Source organism: Budorcas taxicolor, chromosome 9 (assembly GCF_023091745.1).
Source record: "Budorcas taxicolor isolate Tak-1 chromosome 9, Takin1.1, whole genome shotgun sequence".
Classification (NCBI taxonomy): Eukaryota; Metazoa; Chordata; class Mammalia; order Artiodactyla; family Bovidae; genus Budorcas; species Budorcas taxicolor.
Genome location: NC_068918.1, coordinates 14,680,971 through 14,700,964, shown reverse-complemented (window position 1 = coordinate 14,700,964; position 19,994 = coordinate 14,680,971). Strand labels below are relative to the sequence as shown.

The 19,994-nt window shown below is 40.0% G+C and overlaps 1 protein-coding gene across 1 annotated transcript in view; it reads right to left on the bottom strand.

The window, feature by feature from the left end:
* DOP1A (DOP1 leucine zipper like protein A) overlaps nucleotides 1–19,994 on the bottom strand; it is a 129,505-nt gene that overhangs the window by 8,168 nt on the left and 101,343 nt on the right. Inside the window, exons 24-33 of the mRNA XM_052645494.1 lie at nucleotides 12,507–12,641; nucleotides 10,791–10,846; nucleotides 9,537–9,641; nucleotides 5,724–5,790; nucleotides 5,427–5,571; nucleotides 4,963–5,042; nucleotides 3,362–3,471; nucleotides 2,737–2,886; nucleotides 2,537–2,598; nucleotides 934–1,086 (exon numbers count right to left, since the gene is read on the bottom strand). Of these exons, the coding sequence (XP_052501454.1) occupies nucleotides 934–1,086; nucleotides 2,537–2,598; nucleotides 2,737–2,886; nucleotides 3,362–3,471; nucleotides 4,963–5,042; nucleotides 5,427–5,571; nucleotides 5,724–5,790; nucleotides 9,537–9,641; nucleotides 10,791–10,846; nucleotides 12,507–12,641 (1,063 nt within the window). The remainder of the gene's footprint in view (nucleotides 1–933; nucleotides 1,087–2,536; nucleotides 2,599–2,736; nucleotides 2,887–3,361; nucleotides 3,472–4,962; nucleotides 5,043–5,426; nucleotides 5,572–5,723; nucleotides 5,791–9,536; nucleotides 9,642–10,790; nucleotides 10,847–12,506; nucleotides 12,642–19,994) is intronic.

The window sequence follows — 19,994 nt, the reverse complement described above, 5'->3', positions numbered from 1 at the left end:
AATTTGTAATCTGGTGCAGATACTTTCATTAATTTGATTTTTACTAGAAAAATTGCTGTAAAGGCTTAAAATGCTTACTCTATATTTCTGTACTTATCATGGATGGAATAACAGATTGATATTGGTCCATGGACCACACTTTGAGAAGCACCAATAGAGTCAACGTTAAAAACATCACAGGGCAAATAGTGTGTACGATGTACACTGGACATTAGGTATAAAGAGTCAGAAAAGGAGTCCTTTATCTTCAGAGAGAGGAATAATCTCTGTAAAGAGATGACAACTCTCATTCTCAACCCAGTCCCCACACCGCCTGCCGAGGCTGGTGGCTGCCTGCACACTGACTTGTGTGCAGCAAACAGTTCTGCCTGGGCAAGTTCACTCCTGCTACAGGGCCACTGGCTGCTCAGGGTGATGACTGCACCGATACCCTCCAGGACACAGGACCACCAAACCCATGTGATGAAAGAGATCAGAAACCTTACATAACCCGCTGCTCTGCCCCCAAATTCTAACTTCTAGCTAAAATTTCCTGGTTATGCGTCTATTTCAGTCTCCTCCTTTAAAGATGTATAACCTCTCATCCACAATAAAAAAAAAACAACAACAAAACCCACTAATATGCCTGGCTGCAGCGAAACAGTCTCACACCTCATTCTCAAACATGACTTCCCAGGAAATTTGACCCAAACAATAAAATAGAGACCATATTTACGCAAGTCCTATAAACGCAGTGTTTGATTTCTTTTACATATGAGTGATAATTAATTTTTGTTGTTTCAATAGAATAAATTTCTAATTCTACAACATTCTCTATCCACCAACATTTGTTAAATATTTCACCCCAACTTACAACTTATGGAAAGTATTTTTTAAGGAACAACAAAAACTCAACAGTATGGAAAATAGAGAAAATAGTTTTCCACTGTTTACCTTGTATATCGGGAAGATATTTCTGATACTGGTCAATTTCACTGCTAAAAATAGCAAATGCTAATCTTTTCAGAAGCATGGCTCTCTGCTCTAGTTCCACATCACGGTTTGCAAAGAGATTAAGCGAACTGCTCTGGGCCACAGCTACACGAGCTGAGGGGGATAAAAAAGCAAGTAAGAGGTTGTCACAGTCGTTTAGCGATTTGAAAAAAGATGCTTGCACTTTTCGTTTTTAAGAATGTCAAGAAACCCTATGACATCTGAGAGAGAGGCGCTCCGGGTGGAGGACTGGGGAGCTCTTCTCCGAGGCAGATGCGCTGGCACACAGAACCAGCACACACAAGGCAGAGACCAATGCGATGTGGAGAGAGAAGGAAACTCAGGACTGACGCAGGCTTCAGAAGGTAAGACCACTAACAATGCCCCTTTATGAAGCCCTTTATTATTTTATGCCATCTGCCTAAGTCCTTCTCATTATTTTGATAACTTCTGGCTCGGCCCAGCCATGCCTATCGAGCCCTCCCTCCTGTCTTGAACTCACCCCCATTCCCTCTTTGCAGCCACTCTGTCTTCTTTGCTTTCTCGTGAACTCAGTAAGCTTGTTCCTATCCTGAGGACTTTATAATTTTTGTCCTTTATTTCCTAGAATACTTTGTCCCTAGGCATGCTCACAGCTGTCTTTTTTTTTAGTTTCACCTCAAGTATGAGTTCCTGAGCTGTTATTTAAAATCTACTGTAGCGCCCTATTTCCTTCACAACTTCTTACTTGCTCTCTGAAATAATTTTACTTATTGGATTAAGGTGAGCATAATGCCTGGCACATTTTTGTCTTTTAATAAATAATTGTTAAAAAGATGAATCTCAACCTTAAAACAAACCTGTGGAGATTAGAGAACACACGGTCCTTTTTCTAGAGGGGAAACTGCAGCTTGGTTAAGAAGGGACATAAAATTCTAAGGATTCATCCAACTTCGCTGCTATTTAAGATCATTAGTTGGGTAATTTTCAAACTTTAAGAAAATCAAGAAAACTTTTTTTTTCCAGATGAAATACTATGAGAAACTCCAATTTATAAACAAAAAAAAATAGATAATTAGTGGGGTGAAAAGTGACTCTACTCTCTCTTCATTCAAAGGAGATAAACACAGCCCCAGTATCCTCTTTTTGGGGTCTCACTTCCCCTACCAAGGATGGAATCCACACCCCCGGCAGTGGAGGCCTGGAGTCCTGCCCCCGGGAGGGATGGCCGGGGAGCCCCCGAGCCCCAGGGCTTAGAGTGACTTGTTTGATAGGTCTGTCCCTGTTGCCTGCTTCTCTCCGCTGTCCTGGCGGTCAGTCCTTCCTTCGGTGATTACTAAGTGCCGGGCTCCATGCTATGTGCTGGGGGAGCAAGTTAGAGACAAATGTGGCAAGGCCGAATAGTTTACTGATGGTTTATCCACTACGCTGTCTTCCTCAAGTTTCAACATGATATTCCTGTAGGGCGCTAAGCATCACGATTACCTGACAAAGAGCTAACTCAGTAGTTTCTGGACAAGAGCAAAGCAAGTAAGAATGGCTCGTGTACAGGAAAGACACTTAGGTTGTCATGCACAGCACTCACTCATTAAATCTCTAAACGTCGTCTTATCATGTGTCATCAGATTGTCCATAATTGCTCTCCAACTGAAAGAAACCGGATCATGATATGTAATTAACATCTTGTTGTTAGTATTAAAAAGTGTTCTGCTTTGCAGATAGCAGTTGATTTCAACAGATTCTGTGAAATGCATTAGCATGTTGAATAGAAGCAGGAGGACTTACTGGTTAACACAAGAGGCATCCATCTGAAAGAAACTGGGATCCATAAAGAGGTCAAAGGCTTCTTTTTTCCAAGCTCTCCGTGTGTACTGATACCCACTAAGGCTGCTCAGCAGCTGGACACAGGCTCGATAACTGGGGGCATTATGTGCGCTGGGAGGAAGGAAAACCACATTAACCTCTATGTTATAACTTTTTCATCATATTAAGTTACTCATAAGTGTTCACATTTACCTATAGCAATGATGGGAAACAGAAAGCACTTGTGTAAGAGAAACATTTTTTATCACTATAATTTAAGGTGAAAATAAAGTCATTTTGTGATAATTTCATTTTTGGAATAAAGGAAGTGAAGTGAAGTCGCTCAGTCGTGTCCGACTCTTTGCGACCCCATGGACTGTAGACTACCAGGCTTCTCTGTCCATGGAATTTTCCAGGCAAGAATACTGGAGTGGGTTGCCATTTCCTTCTCCAGGAGATCTTCCCAACCCAGGGACTGAACCCGGGTCTCTTGCATTGTAGGCAGACGCTTTACCATCTGAGCCCCCAGGGAACTGAATAAAGGAACACAACTTATTTTTAACAGAATACGAGTTAACTAACGCATCTAGTTAAATAATAGTAGTACCTATGATTTCGGAGGTAGGGCACAACATAATGCATAATATTTACAAGTAAAGGAATGACTCGTTCTTTTTCATCACTGTAGAAAACCATATCCAAAAGATGAGCCAAAACCTAAAAAAAAAAAAATAAATGAAATGGAATGTGTCATCTGTGAGCTGAAACCGACAGCGTCTAGAGGAGGTTTCCAGTCTGTAAGAGCACCTAGAAAACCTTAGCATTAGAAAACCCTAGAAGCAAACTCCCTAAATCCATCTCTGCATGAATGGCTTCTGCCACTGTTTGCATCCCTTTCCACTGTAACTGAAGAATATACATATGGGCGAATATTACCAGGAAGAAGAGAAAAAGAGAGGCTAAGAACCTTCCAGTGTGACAGGGAGTAAACACCAAACTTAAGACTAGAAACTCAGTACCTTTCTCCCTGACCGGGTTACCAGGGGGTTTAGGAAAAATCCAACCTCGTGAATTGGGATGCAATTCTGTCAATTAGCTATCTGCCTTTAGTCATACTGTCCTAATCTTTGTAAGGTTCAGTATCCTCATCTGTAAAGGGGAAACAAAAAGGAACTGTAGGTCTGTATGAAAGACAGTGAAAGTGAAGTCACTTAGTCGTGTCTGACTATTTGCGACCCGGTGGACTGTAGCCCACCAGGCTCCTCCATCCATGGGATTCTCCAGGCAAGAATACTGGAGAGAGTTGCCATCTCCTTCTCCAGGGGAATCTTCCCGACCCAGGGATCGAATCCAGGTCTCCCACATTGCAGGCAGACGCTTTAACCTCTGAGCCACCAGGGAAGTCAGAGCATGTATATAAAAATATTTGGTAAACTGTAAATACTTCATAGTGACCAGCATCTTTATATCACTTCTACCCTTCCCTACCAAACTGTGATACAAAAGCACTGTTCAATTTTAAACAGTACAGTTGTTAAAAATAGTGCATGGGGGTGGCAATGTCTAAAGTTGCTAAAGTCATGTCTGACTCTTTGTGACACCGTGGACTACACAGTCCATGGAATTCTCCAGGCCAGAATTCTGGAGTGGGTAGCCTTTCCCTTCTCCAGGGGATCTTCCCAACCCAGGCATTGAACCTAGGTCTCCCACATTGCGGGCGGATTCTTTACAAGCTCAGCCACAAGGGAAGCCCAAGAATACTGGAGTGGGTAGTGTATCCCTTCCCCAGCGAAATCTTCCAGACCCAGGAATTGAACTGGGGTCTCCTGCACTGCAGGTGGATTCTTTACCAACTGAGCTATCAGGGAAGCCCATAAAAATGTTTGGTAAACTGTAAATACTTAATAGTGACCAGCATCGTTATACCACTTCCACCCTTCCCTACCAAACTGTGATACAAAAGCACTGTTCATTTTCAAACAGTACACTTGTAAAAAAAAAAAAAAATAGTGCATGGTTGGGGGGGAGCAAGGTCTAAAGTGCTGTCATTAATATTTAACAAACTACTAATCTGAACACAAAGTTTAAACTTCATTTTATATACTGATTTCTTGAACTACAAAATGGTATTTCAAATTAAAATCTCCTTTGTAAGAACTACTTACTGTTTACTTGGAAGTTCATGTGAAAAAATCTGACAATATTTACCTCAGAAAGTAATGTCAATGCATGGACACTATATACAGAAGGAGTTATGTTTGAGGTTTCCATTGCAGGTGATAACATATCTAAATAAGGAAAAAGACAGGTAAAGATACAGTTAGGTTTTTTCCCCACTGAAAAGAACTACATGTTAAACACGAGAAAAGGGGGGATTTTATAGCGATTATAGCGCTGACTGCAATAATTTCTCAATGAGTGGTGGTGGTGCTTCAGTTGCTAAGTTGTGTTTGTCTCTTGTGACCCCATGAACTGCAGCCAGCCAGGCTTCTCTGTCCATGGGATTCTCCAGGCAAGAATACTGGAGTGGGCTGCCATTTCTTCCTCCAGGGGATCTTCCTGACCCAGGGATTGAACCTGTGTTTCCTGCATTGCGGGCAGATTCTTTACAGCTGAGCCACCAAGGGACAGATGCCTACAAATACAAACTTAAGTGTAGGGGGGATCAATACCTTCAACATCAGATTCCAAATTGGTTCCATCGACCATTATTTTGGGAGAAGGCTTAACTTCAAGATTTCGCCGCAGCCATGTTGTCTGTTCCAAAGAAGAACCAGCAATTGCACCAATTGCATCCACTATTTTATGAGTCACATCCTGAAGAAATAAGGAGAACCCATTATATCTCTGTGTGTACACAGGCGCACACACGAAACTTCACAGATGATCTTATCTGACCTTCCCAGCTTAGATTTGAGAGCACTGAGAAACAGAGTTTTGGCACCAGCACTCAATTCAGAATGACGTACCTGGAGGTCTCTTTGGTCTTTTTTATTCTCCAAACTAGGGTTTTTCATGATAAACTCATTCAGAACTCTGAAAGGGTCAAAGAAAAAAACAAACAGGAAATATTATTGTGAAGAAAATGATGTAATATAATTTTTCACAGCAAGTGGTTTTATGGTCTCAATTTTAACTTTATATGTGTCATGAATATGGGTATATGTGGACATTCTATGACTCAGGTAAAATGCATAAACCTATGCGTGTAAACACCTGTACAACGGTGTTCATAACAGCATTATTTATAAACTCTAAAGGTCCAGCAATAGAAGAGATAAACTGTGGTGTATTCATACTATGAAATAGTAAACAGCAATGAAAATGAATGAATTGTAGCTACATGAAATTACCTGGATAATTTTTATTAAACATATGCTATGAAAGTAGTAGCCATAAAACAGTTGTTGTTCAAAACCAAGGCAACCTTTACCTGTGGCACTGCATGTCAGAATAGAGACTATCTTGGGGAGAAGGGAAAGGACAGTAATTAGGAGGGAACTTGAGGGGACCTATGCTGTCTCATTTAATTTAGGTTTGTGACTGTACAGTTGACATCTTCACTTTGTAATAACTTATAATTCGTATGTTTTCTGTGGTTTATATACTAACAAAAAATTTTAAAACGTAAACCCCATCAATCTTAAATTGTAATATAAAAATGGTTTCTTTATGTGCATAATAGATTAAAAAGAATTCTTGAATGTAAGAAATCCATTTCCACTGTTTGCTAAAATTCTACTCAATATTTAACTTGATTTTATTAACTATATGCATAATTATTTCCAAACTAACACATAAAGTGAGATTGAAGAACAATCATATAAATTTCTATAATTAGGAATTTTTAGAGTATCAGTGGAATGGTTGGGAGAAAAAATAAACCACCCAATTTAAAAGAGGAGTTTTCGCGTATGAGTGAAAATGCCCAACTTTTAATTTAAATACTCAGAAGACACACACATTGAGAAGGAGGTAGAACACTTCATTATCTGAGAAATGAGAAAGGAAGAAAACACAGGTGATGAAACAAAAAACCTTGCAGAGGAGAAGGTGCAAGTCTAACAGTTGGTTTTAATTTTTAATGAGATTAGCAGGATATTTCGTGATGATTCAAAGAGCTGTCCATATACTCCTTCTTTGAGCCTTAGAACAATTTAGAGGTAGGTAGTTCAGTTCAGTTCAGTCACTCAGTCGTGTCCGACTCATTGCAACCCCATGAATCGCAGCACGCCAGGCCTCCCTGTCCATCACAGGGAGTTCACTCAAACTCACGTCCATTGAGTTGGTGATGCCATCCAGCCATCTCATCCTCTGTCGTCCCCTTCTCCTCCTGCCCCCAATCCCTCCCAGCATCAGAGTCTTTTGCAATGAGTCAACTCTTCACATGAGGTGGCCAAAGGCAGGTACTATTCCTCTTGACAGATGGGAAAATAGCCTTGGAAAAGTTTATTGATGTACCCTGGGTCTCTACATGAGAGTTAGAACTAGATATCAAAAGAGAAGAATCAGAAATCTTTATGGGAACATTGTTCTGATTTCCAGGGTTTACAGTCATCTCTCATCAATAGGAATTATCACACACGCCAGTTATCTTTATCTTTGGCCCAGGAATTGCAGACGCTGAGTCCACTGCACCTTCAATGTCATAAAACCCCTTCAGATTTCTGGTTTAGAAAACAGCACAAGGGTCTAGGGATCACTGCTAGGGTTCACAGTGTTACTCAGCTCCTACAGGTTGACCAGCTCTCCTCCAGCTCTCATCCTTGTTCTTCCACCTCCTCTCTGCTTCCTGGTGTAAGACTACATTCCTACATTTACCAAAATCTCGAGTCCATTTTACCAAAGAACCCTCTAACCTTAACCCTCCCTCTACTTCAAAATTTTCTAGACCACTGGTTGCCAAAGCAGAATCACTGGTTTCCTTCAGGACAACAGAGAAGCTAAGTCTGTATATAGCACCACCCAACCACACTTTTAAAAGCACCAGCAGAACTACAGAGGTTGACTAAGGCTGAAGTTCTTTGCATGTGGCTGAGTTTACATCCCATTCAGTGGAATAACACACTGAACGTCTGAAGTAATGCAAACAGGTTGGAGACAAGGTTATTCCCTTTCGCGAATTTCCCTCTTCTGTCTCAAACAGTCCTTTTCAAATTTCAGGATGTAATGTAATCACTTGAGACCCTTGTTAAACTGCAGATTCTGACTCGGGCGGTCTGGGTTGGAGCTCGAGAGTCTACATTTCCGACAAGCTCCCAGGTGACTTACTGCTGCTGGTTGAAGGATCAACCTGAGTCACGAAGTTTTAGAGGAAATGCAGCCTTCTTTCTCACTCTTACCCCTGCCATTCCTTGGTCTCCATCCCCTCCCAGCTGTCTCTGGAATCTGGTGCTCCCAAGGAGGCCCCCGTCCCTACAATCTCCTATGGAACACTCCCCTTAAATAATAGCTATTATCAGCCAGGCACTATTCTAGGAATTTAACAAACACTAAACGATCCTCATAACAACTTTATGAGGTAGGCACTATTCTCATCTCCATTTTACAGATGGAAAGGATATATAGCCTGTGCAGGGCCTTAGAGCAAAGGAGCAAAGGAGCTGGGATCTGAATTCAGGCAGAGTCTGCTGTTCCCTACTCAGCATCGTCAGGCTTCCTTGGCATTAATGATGACTTTCGAAGCACATTCCCTGCTGCTGCCTTGTCAGTCCTCCTTCTTCTCGTGACCAAACAAACTCAGACTGCTTCACTCTGACCCTTGCCCTCAGCATCTGTGCTTATTATCTCATCCAGTCTTTTCTCCTAAATTACCAATCCTCTTCGGATCATCAATAAATACACCCTCTTTTTATACATCATCTTCCCTAATCTCTCTAAAGGGGTTAGCCATGCCTTAACTTCTCTTTGCTTCTAGAACACTGAAAATACCTGTTTTTCTTCTACCTTTCTGATGTTTTTCTTTTCTATCTCCTGTGTTAGCCCCCTTTCCTTCTTTTCTTGTCCTGTTATTTCAGTCCCATAATCCACAGCACACAAACTTGCTACCTCCCATTAGGAACGATTTCATCTTCTTTCCCCTATGATCTATTCTACTACTAACTTGCTGGTCATATCCCTCCTCAAAACCTGCCATCACTCCCATCCCCTGACCAAGACCAAATTTCTTTAAAAAATGCAAATTCCTTTCCCATTCCAGCTCCCATCTCCCTCTCATTCACCCACCGTTCCACTGCTATGCCTACACCACAGCCAAAGCAGACAAGGCACCTTGCCCAGTAACCCCTCCCTGGTCCACAAAGGTGTTCCCCTCCTACCATCTCCACTCACTGAGCAAGTATTTCCTGGGGACATATTATGACCAAGAATAATGAAGAGTAAAAGGTCCGGACATCATGGCACTTGCAGTCAAAGGTAACTAGAATTTACCAAATAATCATGCACATTATTAACAGAGATCAGGAAACAACATGACAGAGAATGACTTTTTATGTTCAGGGTTTTGAACTCAAATGACTATTAAGTTCCCCTTCCATCATCCTGCTCACCTCTGCCCCTTTCAATCCCACACTTTCTCATCACTAAGTGACTACTGCTGCAGCAGTCTTACATTAGCATGTTTACATTTTGCATATGTATAAACACACAATGTTGCCTCCATAATCCCACTCCCCCCCTAGAAGGTAGAGATCACACCATCACCCAAAACATGTTATTCAGCAGTCAGAGACAATGAACACTATTGTTTTATTTGAAATCATTTTTTAAGTGAAACTGCTTACCCAAGTATAAGAAACTGCCCTGGGGCTGGAAGGCTCAGTTGTATGGAATCTTTCAGGAGTACCAACAGTGATGCCCAGCTATCCACTAAATTGGGCACTGGAATTCTGCAAGATGAACACAGTTTCTATACACAGAGAAAGCCAATATCAACTTTAATTTTCCCTATATTTCCCCAGTCTTTACCGTATTTTCCTACTTTCTCTGAAAATTTCCTGAATTTGATAGACTGTGATACTGTGATAGAATATTTCTGAAAGCTTTGTATTTTCTACTTTTATTATATGTAAAAAGAAAACCAAGCATACATACTTAAAATATCCAGTGTAGCTTATTACAGTAGAAATTTTGCCACAGAAATACCAGTTCTTAACCACACTGACTCTCAAAATGCAGCTCAATAGATTTGTTTGATTACTGACATCATAGTTCCCTACTCCCTTCCCTATTCTCTCCACGTCTCTTTCTGTTAGCTCTTTCTCCTTCACCTACGAGCCTCTATCTCATCTAAGGGAGGGCTGTCAATCTATCCTAAATATCAGCCTCTCACCTCTAGAGAAATTAAGATTCTCTTTGTTTCTTCTTGACCTTAACCCGAACTCTTCTACCTTAACTTAGATTTTAGGCAGTCCCTATTCTAAATCACAACCAGTTTAACCTAACTTTATAAATGTTAGTCATCAATCACAAACTGATGCGAAGTTTGATGATTAAAATGGAAAACATTCTTATAAGGGAGGATTAAAAATTAAGGTTCTTGAATAAGAAGTTTATCAAAACTCAAATCAACGAAACTCTGTTCAGATGTCAGCTAAATGCAAAACTGGAATGCCATAACAAGAAGATATTGTCATATCATTCCATTAGGAAAAAAAAAAAAAACAGATTGATGACCTTGTGTTCTCACCTATATCAAAATAATGGATCAGTGGAAACAGGCATAGTTTTAAGAACAGGATGTAGTTTGTTTATTTATAGTTAAATGATTTTCTTACAATTCAGTGTTTTAATGTCCAGTGTACTTTAATATAATTAGGTCTTTATATCTGTAGGATCCACATGACTGGGTCATTAAGAGGCCAACTGCCTTTATTAATATTTCCACAAACAATGTTTTTCTGTTTCCATTATTAGTTTAGTTTTAGAAGGAAAAAAAAAAATAACTTCTTGAAAGAATTCAGGTGCCTTCTTCCTTGTTTCCTAACTTTTATACACTGCTAAATAAAGTGAGGAGAGATCCACAGCAGTTATCTTACCTTTGAATATAAGCATAGAAAAACTGAAGCATGCAGACTTCCAAAGAAAGATGTTTCTATAAACAAAAGAAACCGATTTTATAGTGAAGAAAAATGCTGCTTTTTCTTTTCCATAGTTACAACTACTCTGTATTTTACCAGGTTTAAATTAAAAAAATTAAAAGCAAACAAAATCAAACACTAGGTTGTCATCCGAATCACACAGCTCCCTTCCATGTAGCAGGCAAAACACAACAGCTACTTAAAAAGCTGAAAATGGACAGAAAGAATCGAAAGATTCTCAGTTCCCACCCACCCCCTTATACAAAGCACACCCCAGTCATTATTTTTAAATGATCCATTGACTCTATAAGCATCAACACTATTTTAATTTTAATCAGCCTATGCTTGGCTGGGCTATCAGAATTAGGTTGACTTTTTTTTTTTTTTTAAATAAAATGTGATTTAAATCTATTTTACCACAAGTTTCTGTTAAATTAGGATAGGCAGGTAGGTATAGTTGGTTCCAAATTTGAACTAACTCCTAACAGCCTAAAATCTATTCTTTAAAGTTAGTGCTGAATGTAACATATAATAAAAAGAAGGCACCTGCCCTTAAAAATCAATAATAGACAAGAAAATAACACTGATGTCCACTTTCATTTACCCAATTTGATTCGTTATGTTTTGACACTAACTATTCCCTTGAAAATTTCCCCTTGTACCACATGAGGAAAAATCAAGTATCTGATGAATGCAGAACTCAGCATACTGAGAACAGGGTGGGCAGCAGTTGAGGAGTACAGAACTTGCTCTTATTTGATTTTATATTCTTCACACTTAGCCCAATGTCTCTGGCACAAGCAGGTGCTCAAAATAATCACACTAAATTGAGCTTTCAAAAGCAAATTTAAAATCCTATCACAAATGCCTCAGTGGTGATTACAGAACAGTAAGGAAATTGTTAAAAAGTTAGTAAGGACACTGGCTATTTTTGTACATACTCTTTAGGCAATAGAAAAAAAAATGCAATATTTTCAGATATGTGCAATAATTCTTTTAAGGAAATAATCAGGCCTATTTTGGCTTGGCTTAAAGTCTTATGTTAGCAGTTGCTAAATATTTTTTAAGAAAATTGAACCTCTTAGTGTTGCTGAAATAAGGAGCAGAAAAGTAGACAAGTTCATAACTTTACTAACTTGCAGACTTTTAGGTCTGCCTAACTAGAGACAACGCATTGGGAGTGCAAGGACTTTGCCATTGACTTCTCGGTAGCACAGATTGTACATGGTCAAGAAATGACACCAACCAGAACTAAAGTTATAGCAAAATGTGAGGCGCCTACAGACTTGAGACCCTCATTCCAAAGAGAGAGCAGCAAGAAGCTGTGAAAAAGGCAACGACCAAAGTAAAGAGACCCTGGGCTCTGGCTTCTGTGCTTTTCCTCTACATGACCAGAAAAATCTCACCTAAGAATCTGGTCCCACACTTACTCACTGCCTTAGGCGTACACATGGAGCGCCACGAGCAGTGAACTGCTCTTCAGTGGCCGCAGGGAGGATCATGCCAGCGGGTCACTGTGGATACTGGTAACTTTTTATTAGGGCAGAGTGAGAACACATGCACTCATCTCGGCAATCTATTTAAAAGGATGCATTTTTGTACAAAAAATACCTTCCCTACCAGGGTCATCTCTGAAACACAACTGTAAGCAAATCAAAGGACAGCGCCTCTTACCTTGTCCTTGGCTATGGCTGGGGGCTGCTTTAAGACATCTTTCACAGTCTGTATGACAGTCTCTGCTCTCATGACACTGATAGACCGAACCAGTTCTACCAGTAAGAGCTGCTCTTCACTGGCTGTAGGAATAACCTGGAGAACACATCACTGTATTCACTTATGTACGGGTACAGGTAAATCTTTTAAGAGAAATCACAGAATTAAGAGAATATTTTATGGCCTCTTTTAATATAAAGGCCCTTTCATGTCCCTTGATGACTTTGGGTAAATTTCATTTTTTATCAATATAACACAGGTACATTGTTTCAAAAAGACAAACAGGACAAGGTATCTTTTAAGAAAAAATAGCAGTGTGCTTGTACTTATGCCCCAAAATGACCAGGCTCAACTCTTGGCTCTTTCCTATCATTTCTGAGTAATATTCGTGGTTGTTATTTTTCCTATTTTAGAATATTTTCTTCAATTTTACACATTATCTGCTGACATCCTACTTCAGAAGACAAAGTTCTGGTTCTATTACACCCTTCTCCCTATCCTTCTACCATAGTTACATCATAATTTCATTTAAATCTACACCCAGTATTCATGATTACTTATAGTTATGTTGTATATTATCAGTATACATGTCTTCTCTTGTACGAATTTTTGTTTTTCCTAAACTGCTTTTGTGTGCCAATTTTTAAAAATAATCTTCATTTATTCATTCCAACTTAAAAATCTTAACAAGTCTACAGTAATAAGATAATCTGCTTCAAAGAAATATAATTGTTTTATTAAAATATTTATTTTTATTTATTTGGCCATGCCAGGTCTTAGTTACGGCATGCAGGATCTTTAGTTGGTGGCATGCAAACTCTTGGATGCAGTATGTGGGACCTAGCTTCCCAACCAGGGATCAAACGTAGGCCCCCTGCATTGAGAGTACAGAGTCTTAGCCACTGGACCACATGGAAGTCCCAATATAATCGTTTTTACTTTAATAGTTTTTAAGGATCTTCATAAAGAAACTGAATATGATGAACTACGTCTGTGAACTTTCATTCATTTCAGAGTGGTTTATGATATGAAGAATTATTTATGCATATTTTATGTTTCCCCAATTTTCACTAAAATCATGATGAAAAAATAAATGATATATGAATAATTACATATCAACCAGAAGATATATGAAATAAATGCATATATATCAATGGAAAGTATTACAAGGCCCTATTCACAATGTTTTATATGTAAATGTGTTTAAAAATATGATAGTATATACAAGAAAACATAGTTTTTCTTATGCAGTATGACTTCAGTTGGATTTTTCTATCTTGATAAAAATAATCTTCCTTAATTGTCACAACATGTTTAATAGAAGTGTGTGCATATACACAAGTGCATTTCTGTGTCTACACTGTTTTTGTTTGCTTGGCCTTCTCTATCATAAGTTGATCCCCAAAGAATCCAAAAACTGTAAGTCTCATCTAATTACATGCTCAAAAACATCAGATCAGATAACTACCCTACCTTTCCCCTTCCTGCTTTCTCTTGAGATATCTCTGATAGATGTCTTTCTGTTCTACCCTGGTTTGGTACTCTCTAGGCTTGCTACATCGGAGAAGGCAATGGCACCCCACTCCAGTACTCTTGCCTGGAAAATCCCCTGGATGGAGGAGCCTGGAAGGCTGCAGTCCATGAGGTCGCTGAGGGTCGGACAACTGAGCGACTTCACTTTCACTTTTCACTTTCATACATTGGAGAAGGAAATGGCAACCCATTCCAGTGTTCTTGCCTGGAGAATCCCAGGGACAGGGGAGCCTGGTGGGCTGCCGTGTATGGGGTCGCACAAAGTTGGACACGACTGAAGCCACTTAGCAGCAGCAGCAGCAGGCTTGCTATATAGTATCATCTTGATACTTCTCCTGTGACCATCAGCCTTTCTTTTTTTCCTGTGTTGGAACTTTTATTTCTTGGATCCCATGCTGCCTTCTTGTTTTATCCCTCCTCTGCTGGAGATACATCTTACAGTATTTGAGAAAGGGTGAATCAACTGCAATTTTTTTTGAGATACTTCAAAGTCAAAATTCACCTGAGTGACACTTTGGCTGGGTAAAGTACTAAAGATTGAAACTAACTTTCCAATCATAAGTTCTAGTGTTGCTAATGATAAGTCATACCATCATCCATCGAATATGACCAGTATTTTCTCTTTAGAAGGTTATCAGACCTCCTTTTCATCTCTGGTGATCTGACATTACTTGCTGATCTTTATGTAGACATATCTCTTCACAGTGCCTATAAAAACTCATTTCCTTTACTTCTGGGGAATTTCCTTGTGCTATTTCTTAGATACTTTTCTCCCCTCATTTTTTCTATTTCTTCTTTCTTCAAAAAGATACTGCACCTCCAGTATCGTTTCCCTAATTTAAAAGTCTCCTTTCCTGTATTTTCCACAACTCTAAATTTACATTCTATATCTGATATTTATCTACTTTCACTTCTCTTATACTGATTTTGTTTTGCTTCTGCTAAAAAATTTTGACATTTAAGACAATTTAAAATTTTTGCAATCAGTTCAGTGCAGTCACTCAGTCGTGTCCAACTCTTTGTGACCCCATGAATCACAGCACGCCAGGCCTCCCTGTCCATCACCAACTCCCGGAGTTCACTCAGACTCACGTCCATCGAGTCGTGATGCCATCCAGCCATCTCATCCTCTGTCGTCCCCTTCTCCTCCTGCCCCCAGTCCCTCCCAGCATCAGAGTCTTTTCCAATGAGTCAACTCTTCCCATAAGGTGGCCAAAGTACTGGAGTTTCAGCTTTAGCATCATTCCTTCCAAAGAAATCCCAGGGCTGATCTCCTTCAGAATGGACTGGTTGGATCTCCTTGCAGTCCAAGGGACTCTCAAGAGTCTTCTCCAACACCACAGTTCAAAAGCATCAATTCTTCGGCGCTCAGCTTTCTTCACAGTCCAACTCCCACATCCGTACATGACCACAGGAAAAACCATAGCCTTGACTAGACGGACCTTAGTTGGCAAAGTAATGTCTCTGTTTTTGAATATGCTATGTAGGTTGGTCATAACTTTTCTTCCAAGGAGTAAGCGTCTTTTAATTTCATGGCTGCAGTCACCATCTGCAGTGATTTTGGAGCCCAAAATAATCTCTTATTTCATGGATGTAACATAATTTTACCTGTTGAAATTTACATTTTCTTCTGTTACCTGCACTATTACTTTTGACTTTCTCTATCTACTTGCTTTGGTCTTTATCCTATTTTCAGAGGCTTTCTTCATGTGACTGGTATTCCTTGGCTCTCTATTTCCCAGGTAGCTCAGCTGGTAAAGAATTTGCTTGCAATGCAGGAGACCCTGGTTTAATTTCTGGGTCAGGAAGATCCCCTGGAGAAGGGATAGGCCACCACTCCAGTATTCCTGACTGCAAACTTCCAAGGACAGAGGAGTCTGGCAAGCTATAGTCCATGGGGTCGCAAAGTTGGACATGACTAAGCACAGCACAGCAATAATAAAAACTATACACAAATATATTTATAGAGTCCTTATTAAGTGCCACGTATTGGTAAGTGCCATATATATATGCATACCCTTTCCCCCTCCCTTTCCTCTTTCCATCCACCCTCCCTCCCTCTGGTTCGGATTCTCAAAACCCCATTAAGCAGTATTGCTGCCCTGAGGACGTTATATAGCTAGTGAGTGGAGAAGTCAATATGTGAACCCCAGGGACCTGGTTTCAAAGTATGAGGTCTTAACAACTATATTACTACTGCCTTTCAAAAAGAAATTAAAAGGTGACGGGAAGCCAAGCATTCAGGTGCAAGACTACTGGATAGGTGGCCCTTCCTGTGTAGTGCCAGCAGCCTAGTTTTGGAGTCCTTTTTGTTGCTGTTGTTGTTAGGAGACACAAAAATTTAAGTAGCTTAGGTCTTTTTTCCTGGTCAGGCCATTTTCCTACAGAGGAATCCTAAAAACTCCTACCTGAGGAACATAATGGCTTCCTGCCATCTTGCTGGGGTGAGGTTGATTCCATTTTTCAGAATGAAGACTTTTCCTGACTGCTATAGGCAGCATGATGTCTAATTCCTACCTGTATGAACCTTGTACTTGGATGCAATCTCAAAAATGACAGAATGATCTCTTTTCATTTCCAAGGCAAACCATTCAAAATCACAGTAATCTAAGTCTATGCCCCGAGCACTAATGCTGAAGAAGCTGAAGCTGAACAGTTGTGTGAGGATCTACAAGACCTTCTGGAACTAACACCCCAAAATGATGTCCTTTTCATCATAGGAGACTGGAATGCAAAAGTAAGAAGTCAAGAAACACCTGGAGTAACAGGCAAATTTGGCCTTGGAGTACAGAATGAAGCAGGGCAAAGGCTAACAGAGGTTTGTCAAGAGAACGCACTGGTCACAGCAAACACCCTCTTCCAACAACACAAGAGAAGACTCTACACATGGACATCACCAGATGGTCAACACCGAAATCAGATTGATTATATTCTTTGCAGCCAAAGATGGAGCAGCTCTATACAATCAGCAAAAACAAGACCAGGAGCTGACTGTGGCTCAGAAGAACTCCTTATTGCCAAATTCAGACTCAAATTGAAGAAAGTAGGGAAAACCACCAGATCATTTAGGTGTGACCTAAATCAAACCCCTTACGATCATACAGTGGAAGTAACAAATAGACCCAAGGGATTAGATCTGACAGACGAGCGCCTGAAGAACTAAGGACGGAGGTTCGTGACACTGTACAGGAGGCAGTGATCAAGACCATCCCCAAGAAAACAAAATGCAAAAAGGCATAAGGGTTGTCTGAGGAGGCCTTACAAATAGCTGAGAAAAGAAGAGAAATGAAAGGAAAGATATACCCATATGAATGCAGAGTTCCAAAGAATAGCACGGAGAGAGAAGAAAGCCTTCCTCAGTGAACAGTGCAAAGAAATAGAGGAAAACAACAGAATGGGAAAGACTAGAGATCTCTTCAAGAAAATTAGAGATATCAAGGGAACATTTCATGCAAAGATGGGCTCAATGAAGGACAGAAATGGTTTGGACCTAACAAAAGCACAAGACATTAAGAAGAGGTGGCAAGAATACACAAAAGAACTGTACAAAAAAGATCTTCACGACTCAGATAACCATGCTGGTGTGATCACTCACCTAGAGCCAGACATTCTGGAATGTGAAGTCAAGTGGGCCTTAGGAAATATCACTATGAACAAAGCTAGTGGAGGTGATGGAATTCCAGTTGAGCTGTTTCAAATCCTGAAAGATGATGCTGTGAAAGTGCTGCACTCAATATGCCAGCAAATGTGGAAAACTCAGCAGTGGCCACAGGACTGGAAAAGGTCAGTTTTCATTCCAATCCCAAAGAAAGGCAAAGCCAAACAATGTTTAAACAACCACACAATTGCACTCATCTCACATGCTAGCAAAATAATGCTCAAAATTCTCCAACCCAGGCTTCAGCAGTCTGTGAACCATGAATTTCCAGATGTTCAAGCTGGATTTAGAAAAGGCAGACGAACCAGAGATCCAATTGCCAACATCTGCTGGATCGTCAAAAAGCAAGAGAGTTCCAGAAAAATACCTACTTCTGCTTTACTGACTATGCCAAAGCCTTTGACTTTGTGGATCACAACAAATTGTGGAAAATTCTTCAAGAGATGGGAATACCAGACGACCTGACCTGCCTCCTGAGAAATCTGTATGTAGGTCAAGCAGCAAGTTAGAACTGGACATGGAACAACAGACTGGTTCCAAATTGGGAAAGGAGTATGTCAAGGCTGCATATTGTCACCTGGCTCATTTAACTTTTTGCAGAGTACATTATGCAAAATGCTGGGCTGGATCAAGCACAAGCTGGGATCAAGATTGCCGGGAGAAATATCAATAACCTTAGATACTCAGAAGACACCACCCTTATGGCAGAAAGTGAAGAAGAACTGAAGAGCCTCTTGATGAAAGTGAAAGAGGAGGTGAAAAAGGTGGCTTAAAACTCAACATTCAGAAAACTAAGATCATGACATCCCATCCCATCACTTCATGGCACAATTATGGGGAAACAATGGAAACAGTGGAAGACTTTATTCTTTTGGGCTCCAAAATCACTGCAGATGGTGACTGCAGCCATGAAATTAAAAGACGCTTGCTCCTTGGAAGAAAATCTATGACCAACCGAGACAGAATATAAAAAAGTAGAGACATTACTTTGCCAACAAAGGTCCGTCTAGTCAAAGGTATGGTTTTTCCAGTAGTCATGTATGGATGTGAGAGTTGGACTATAAAGAAAGCTGAGTGCCAATCAGAATTGATGCTTTTGAACTGTGGTGTTGGAGAAGACTCTTGAGAGTCCCTTGGACTGCAAGGAGATCCAACCAGTCCATCCTAAAGGAAATCAGTCCTGAATATTCATTGGAAGGACTGATATTGAAGCTGAAACTCCAATACTTTGGCCACCTAATGTGAAGAACTGACTCACTACAGAAGACCCTAATGCTGAGAAAGGTTGAGGGTGGGAGGAGAAGGGGACGACAGAGGATGAGATGGTTGGATGGCATCACTGACTCGATGGATATGAATTTGAGTAAGCTCTGGGAGTTGGTGATGGGAGCCTGGCATGCTGCAGTCCACGGGGTCACAGAGTCAGACTGACTGAGCAAATGAACTGAACTGTGAACCTTGTGCCCTTGGATCAAGATTCTCTTTTCATAAACTCTTCACAAAGTAAACTTGACTCCAGTATCTTGTTGGGGTAGGGTAAGAGAAGTGGGTGGCTGCTTGGGTTGGGAAAAGGGAACTATAAACTTTCAATTAGTCCTCCAGATTTCAGCCCCATCCTAACTCTTTGCCTTTAGAAGTACCTGATACTTCTACTTCCAGACTGTCTATAGATTTACATCAGTGATTGATCCTTTGCTTGCAGCAAATCAGTAGAGCAGAGAAAACTCATATTGATATCTAAGTCAGTTATAACTCAGACATGTATTTTTTGTCGTGCAAACCTTTTTGACACTTGTGGTCATATGACATTTATGACCACACTTATGTGATCACCCCTCCCAAGTTTTTGTTATTTAAAATTTTTTCACTCTCATTTTTGGTAAGAGGGAAGATAAAAATGCATGTGTTCAATGTGCCATGTTAAACCACATATGCTTAACTAACTTTAAATAATCGAAGTTCTCAGTTCTGTCCAATGTAATATCTACTACTGAATCCTTACATGCAAAATGTCATATAAACGGAATGTTTATTTTTTATTACTTGAAATGTGTCAGCATACATGTAATATGAAATCAGCACAAAAATAAGATTAGAAACCTTCAGCTAGACGAATCACATATCTTATAGGAATAAATTATTTAACAGCCTTAGTAGTCTAGTGAGTCAGTATTTATATCCAATACAGAATCGTTTTTTGAGCTTTCAAACTCACAAAGCAACAAAATTTCCACATATATAATCTAAAGACAATATAT